This window comes from Egretta garzetta, unplaced genomic scaffold (assembly GCF_000687185.1).
Source record: "Egretta garzetta isolate BGI_Z169 unplaced genomic scaffold, ASM68718v1 scaffold154, whole genome shotgun sequence".
In the NCBI taxonomy this organism is placed as follows: Eukaryota; Metazoa; Chordata; class Aves; order Pelecaniformes; family Ardeidae; genus Egretta; species Egretta garzetta.
In genome coordinates this window covers 4,354,077-4,361,005 of record NW_009259600.1, presented here as the reverse complement: position 1 = coordinate 4,361,005, position 6,929 = coordinate 4,354,077, and the positions used below count along the sequence as shown (strand labels likewise).

The window sequence follows — 6,929 nt, the reverse complement described above, 5'->3', positions numbered from 1 at the left end:
CTAGCCGCTACATGTGGCGAGTCAGCAGTAAACACAAGGTGCAGGGGTTCAGATAAACTCTTTGGATCTTGGGTAGGTAGCACTGGACAGCACATTGGGTGCCTTCATCTACCTTGGATCAAAAGGGTAGAAAATTCCCCAGTAGCCTCAGGAGTTCTCCTGGGAAGTGTGAGCTTAATGGTTATTGGACAGAACAGCCACCTGCAGCTAGAGACCTGGTCCAAGGACTAGAAATCAGATTTCAAATAATGAAAATACATGCTTAGTGCAAAATAAAGAAACAATAGTTGATAGTACGTCAGAATTCTAAGTCAGCATTCTCAATACTAAGTATTCTAATGATGAGGCTTCAACAATGATATACCTTCTTACCTTTCTGATCTCCCATCCTGACATTTTTTGCTACAAAGGTTTAAAGTTCTAATGAGGAAAAAACAACAGGTGTCTTCACTTGGGAGTTGCTTATAGCCTGGTGTTTGAGTCCTCATCTTAGATGCTAGGAACTACAGTTGTGAATCTTGTCAGGGTGAGAAAGGAAGTGAATCTAAGTCTCCTAAATGCTGGGCAATAGTTTTGGCCATTGGGTTCTTAACTGTTGTGTTTCTTAGTAACGCAGGAACGTAAGCGTCTGTTCAGAACTTCAGAATTTACCGGGCAGCCTGGGGCTTAAGCACCTTTGCACCTCAACTCAGCTTAGGTATTCCCATGCTTTGAGTAGGAGTTACATAGAGAAGGTCCATGAAACTCTGAGGTCAAGCCGCCAAGCTGCTAGGGAACTCCAGATACACACAATTAGAAGTGGATCCAGAAAGCCTGTTTTCCTGCACTGCTTGACTCTAGATTTATCCCTGCTGTATAGAAGTTCTACATGAATAAAATTTGAGGACAATTTTATTTTGCATTCAGTACTTGACAATATATTATCAAGTCTACCTATAGACTATTTCTGTGAAGCTAATGTCATTATTTGCCTAACATCTTGAAATTGTAATTAAATCTTAGTGATATGTTTTGAAACCCCACTAAAAATTTTTATTTTTTTAAGTAGCTATCACGTGATAAGTTCACAGTTGTACGCTACCTCAACTGTGACAGGTTGGCATCCTGAGATAGCCTCTAGTGAGTCACCCAAAAGAGAAGTCAACTATTCTTACACATTAATACCCACCACCATCACAGAGACAAGCGCCCTCTCCATTCTATGGCTGATACCTCTTCCACCTTTCTACTAGAACTACAAAAACGTTCATCCTGCATGCAAGAGCTAAGAGTAGATGCAGTATATTCATTGCTGACAAAATCTTCAGAGAAGACAACTACACAAAATTACAGCTCTATTTTTTGCACAGTACAGCTTTCAGTTCGTAAACTAGTTCTGGGGTTTAATGAGCTTTCATGAACGAAGCTTAAAAAAAAAGAAAAAAGAAAAAAGAAAAAACCACACCTGTCAGGAAAACTCTTGACTCCTACCTCAGCCATGCTTATGCAAAATCACATCTAATTTCAAGTCCCCATACCAAAAAAAAAATAGTTATAGACCTTCTTGTAAAAAGTTTGAAGAAAATTGTTTATTTGTTTTTACAAAGTCTTTTTTTCTTAATCTCATTCATAAATATTCTGAGCTAAAAGCCTCTCTCCTAAAAATTCAGCCTTAGGCTTACAATCAACACAAATAAAACTTTAATCCAGACAATTTCAATTAAGCCACCAAAAAGCTAGTTCTGGGCAGTTTAGCTACAGATGTTGCTACACGGGTCATACAATAAAGGAAAAACGCCTTATGTCCTGCAGCTTTCGAGGGGGATACAGAAATAAATGGGCAAAAAACCATGTAGTCTAAAAATACATTACAACTTGAGACAATGCTTTCATGAATCAAGGCAGTGAACTATCACTATTAACAGTAACAGAAATAAATTCCCTTTCCAGACCAGCAGATATGGAATCTTTATGTCACTCATCAATACCACAATGTCTATGTAGATCCTAACTTGAGCTCACAAGTGTACGTTATGAGTTTACTTCAAAAGGCATTCTAGAATAGACAGTTTTCCACTATTTGCTGGATGGTTTTAACACATTCTCATTTTTGTCTAGCTAAGATATTGAAAGAAACTGAACAGAAGCAGGAATTAGAAGTGATACAACCAAATGCACAGCATGTTTAGAAGACACGGTTCTTCTTTTTCAAAGGAATGTGGATACAAATATTGTCTGACATTATCCTAATTGCACAAGCAAGTTTCACAAAAGCAATGCAGAGGAATCTTTGTTGTGTTATTTCAGAAGACAATACAAACCAAACATGTGCCAAATTTAGTAACTTCTTCATAATACAACATAACAAAGGCCATTTTTATTCCTCTTCCTTTCCTGTGCAATCTTTCCCCTTTCATTAAGTAGAGCATTAAATTCTTAATGTATCTTTTGTACTTATGACTGATTAGATATTACATTTTAGATTTTACATTTAAGTCATAAATCTTTCAAAAAAAAAAAATAAAGTCTGTAAATGAACTCCTGGGCTTGACACATAAATAACTGACCAATATCATGCAAGACTGCAGATTAGAAAATGGAAATTCCCCTTGCCCTAAAATCTCTCCTTGCTCTAAAATACAGGGCTCTCCCAAACTTCAGGGTGATAGGCAAGTAGTTTCCTCCATGTCAGTATTAACTCAAATAACTTTTCTTCACATTCAAGGCTGTATTTCACAAGCGACCTAGTGGCACATAACACAGACACTTACAGTAAGGATATTTTAACGCCCTCATTTCCTTAGAATTATTTTACGTGCATTACCATTTTTCATATTTCTTTCTTTCTAAATTCTTTCAGGTATTAAATGTCCACACTACAATAAAACTCAATAATCTTTAGATCAAGTTCTCCTTTGTCTTCCAATCAAAAACCATTTCATCTTCTCCTTCCAAGTCTGTAAAACACCTAACATCATAAGCTAGAACGTTATAGAAATATATACAAGCAGCAAGAGCTCACCATGTATCTTATCTCTTCAGTACCACTGTGTCAACAGAAACATTATACACAAGCTAGTTACCAACTTTATAGGTAGTTCTGTTACCTCTGATACCATGGTGACTTCACATAAAAGTTGCCAAAAGTGCTTAAAAGGCTTTTCCATAAAACAATATTTTAGTATTAATGTTTAATCATAACATACTTTTTCTTTAAGTATTTTTGTACAATGTTTCAGTTATTATGCCTAGATGGAAGATTTATTACAATGCTTAGTCTTTTAGTAATTGAATCATCCAGGGAAAAAAATAGTATCAAAATTTTATTAGATTTACTCTTCAACTAAAGATAATAATTAAAAAATTAACGGGCTATTCGAAGAGCAACAAAATTATGTACAACAGCTACATTGTACCTATGTTGAACCCAAGTACAAACCAGTACAGGGGAAGGACAAAAATGAAGAGTTATTGCAATAACATTCAGCTGAATTTAATGTGAGCATATAAACCATACATAAATATACATAAAAACATGCAAAGTATTTTCAGGTACTAAAATGTTCTCTTTGGGTTTGACAAATTTTCTATGTCAACAGCTACATTACATCTGATTTCTTAAGGTACTAGTTCTAACTTGGTCCCAAAAATAGCTTGAAGTAAGATTTTCCAGAAGGCAGACAGCAGTTTGCACTTTGGTCTCATCTGTTCTTTGGGATTCTGTTTAGTGGCCTGTAAGAGCACAACATGACATGGGAACCCTAACATCAGCTGAAGTGCAAGGAGCGAAGGGAGAAAGAACAGACTGGTTCCCAGATCTGTTATAAGGTGCTTTGTCCAGGTAATTTGGCACCTATACTAATGTTCCTAAATAATCACATGTAGTTCCACAAAAGCTGGAATCCTCTGAAAACGTTTAAGATTCCAGACAATGATATCCAGGGTACATGCATTTGTATCCAACTCCTAAAGCATGAAATCAAGGCTGCATTCATGCCAGATAAGGAGCAGGGAACCATGCTGGGGATAAGAGCACAAGACAGAAAGGATATTGGAAAGGAAGACCAGTGAAAGTGATTAACTTTGGGTATCATGGATCCATTCAGGCAGATAATCCAAATAAAATAACATATACTGGTAACTTCCAGAGACTTTAGCTTTTCAGAAGAGCTCCCTGCCAGCTGCAAAGGCTCAGGGATGTTATTATAACACATACTACATACTTAAAGAGTTTCGCTGAGCAGGCATAAAGCAGCATCCCTTCTGTAAGAATGAGAAAGACACCCCAAGTACAGCCTGTGGGTCTAGGCAAGTTCCAAAGAATAATAATAACTAAATTAAGATCACTACGTTTCACATAAACACACAGCCAAAAAATGTAAAAAAAAAATTAATCCAAGCTAAATTTTGCTTTCATCACATATTTGCATCCCCATTCAAGTCAGTAAGGCATGAGCACAGGTATATATGGCAACATTTGCCTTTACAAGAGCTATGACAGCAACTGATTGCACTGGATATTTAGGTACTCAGCTGATACATGGGCAGATAAAGACAAAGCCAAGGGTCACCTACCAGCAAACTGCAACTATTTGAAAGGGAACAACATAGATGACAGCAGCAAAATCCTAATGGTGCCAGGTAATATAGCAAGTTTGATATATCCATCCCAAGTCAACCCTTGTTATTAGGACAAACATTCTCCCTACACAGTATAGCACTGGAACAGTTTACCAAAAAAGGAGGCTTTCATAACCAAGACAGAAGATTTTAAGATTCAACCAGAGAAAACCACAAGCTGATCTAACATAATGCCTGTAACAGCTCTGCTCAGAACAGGAGGTTGGACTAGATAACCTCCAGAATTCCCTTCTGATCAACCCTTCTTTGATTCCATAATATATACATATTTAAAAAGGCTTTGAACATTCACAGGAGGAACACATGCTACACAACTGCAGTCTCATATCCACAGTATGCAGCTGTATGAACAAGCTGTACCAAGAAAATGAGGAACCAAAAGACTCGAGAGAAAGTACAGAGGCCACCAAATACTCAGGGGAAGACATAATTGGGCTCTTCACAGCAGCACAGAAAATAGGACGGCATCCCTTGAAAGATCATCTCCTCTCCCAGAACAGGATCAGAGATACTTAATTAACCATACATATTTCTTTCACATTTTAAAAGGTATCCCCGATAGAAACCATGCCGTCACCTCAGTCTACTCCATTGCCTCATAATCTGATTAAAACATTAGAAAAATTTTCCTTGCTGTCCAATCTAAGCCTCCCTGGGTGCAATTTATTCCATTCTTTCTTGTCTCTTCCATATAACTCTTGCCCTAACTTGTCTCACCTTATTTTATTCAAAATTAAAAACACATTCCCTGTTTCCCTTTAAATGGCCATATTGTCTAAGTGTCCTCCTATTGTTGCTGCATTTCTCTCGGCACCTTCAGCTGACCTACATCTGGACACAGGACTCTAGCTAAGACTCGCTACACCATGCACAACAGAAAACAGCTTTAGCTATCTCACACCCTCAGCTCCTCAAGTTGTCAACTCAGATAAGCACAGAAGGAAACAGTCCCTCCACTAAGACTTCACCAGTTCATATTGACAGCAGGCTCCAAATTCTGTATCAAGTCTTTTAATTGGTCAAGCTTGTCTTTTTAAGTTTTACAGAGCCTCTGATCTAATCCACACAAACCAGCTGATCAAATCTGCCCCTCAATTACTCTTAAAGTTTAGATACAACTGGAATGATGAAAACTGAAGTCATAAAGCAATACAGAGAACACAAATTTGTGTTTAATACACAAAATTTAAAAAGAGATCCTACTTTACTTGGTGACATTTTGAATTAATTACTATATGCAATAAGTAAATATGACCAGGAAAGCAATTTAGTTAATGTTTGTGCTGTAAAACAATGGTTACTGAAAGTAGAAACATGTCCACAGAAAAACCTTTCCTTTCACACCCCATGACTTACAGAATATGCAAAGAATTACCATTCATTACTAAACAAATGGCATGGAATTAATGCAAGGATAACTAAACGCAGAGGAAAAAAAGGACTTGCATAAGAAGAAAAACAGCGAGCACTAAATGAACATTTATTTGTGCAGACCAATGTAAATTATTTAGTCAACGTCTTTTAAATCAAAGACACAGACTGTAACTACTGTAAATATAACATACCTGTTCAAGTACATCCAACTTTAGTTCGAGTTTACTAAGTACAACATCTCCTCCCCAGAGTGACAACTGTAGGTCTGACGGCTTCAAGTTCTTTATGTAGCGATTCACATAGCTCATCAAAATAGGAGTTACATAGGACTCCAGCATTATGGAAGATTCCTGTATTACAGCTCAAGCACTAGGAAAAAAGACGAGATAATGAGATGTTATTTATAAAACTGTCAGCCTAGTTTTCAATAAAGCAACAGTCATGTTGTTGGAAGGTATGAAAAACTGTATTTCAAATTCTGCTTTCTAAACATACGTGTCTATATGTAGATACATAAAGATGAAATATATACCAGGATGAAAGCGCATCTGTTTGCATTTACAAATTTTCAGCTTTTAGATATATACGCAGGAACTAATAACTGGCTTGCTCACTATCAAAAGAAAAGCCAACCCAAGCAAACCAAAAAACAGAGAAGGAGGAGGCCAAGCACCCTACCATGCTTTCATATCAAATGTAAGTGACAGAAGCCTGTCACTCTTACCTGACGAAAGGCCACACTAAAACACCACCCCAGAAACACCTCACCGACCGGACACCGTGAGCATCGTGCACACGGCAAAAACGCCAGCCTCGTGCCACCCTTAGCTCTAAGCAAACCAAAATCCGCCAAAACCCAAGCCGAAGCGACGTTGCCACTTGCCACAGCTCCCCTCCGGCCCTCCGCCCTTTCCCGACCCCCTGAGGAGACCCTT

The 6,929-nt window shown here is 37.6% G+C and overlaps 1 protein-coding gene across 1 annotated transcript in view; it reads right to left on the bottom strand.

The window, feature by feature from the left end:
- The window catches only part of VPS13B (vacuolar protein sorting 13 homolog B), a 482,902-nt gene extending 476,539 nt beyond the window's left edge, over positions 1-6,363 (bottom strand). Inside the window, exon 1 of the mRNA XM_035893844.1 lies at positions 6,186-6,363. Within this exon, the coding sequence (XP_035749737.1) occupies positions 6,186-6,332 (147 nt within the window). The 5' untranslated portion in view covers positions 6,333-6,363. The remainder of the gene's footprint in view (positions 1-6,185) is intronic.
- Between the last annotated feature and the right edge of the window lie 566 nt (positions 6,364-6,929).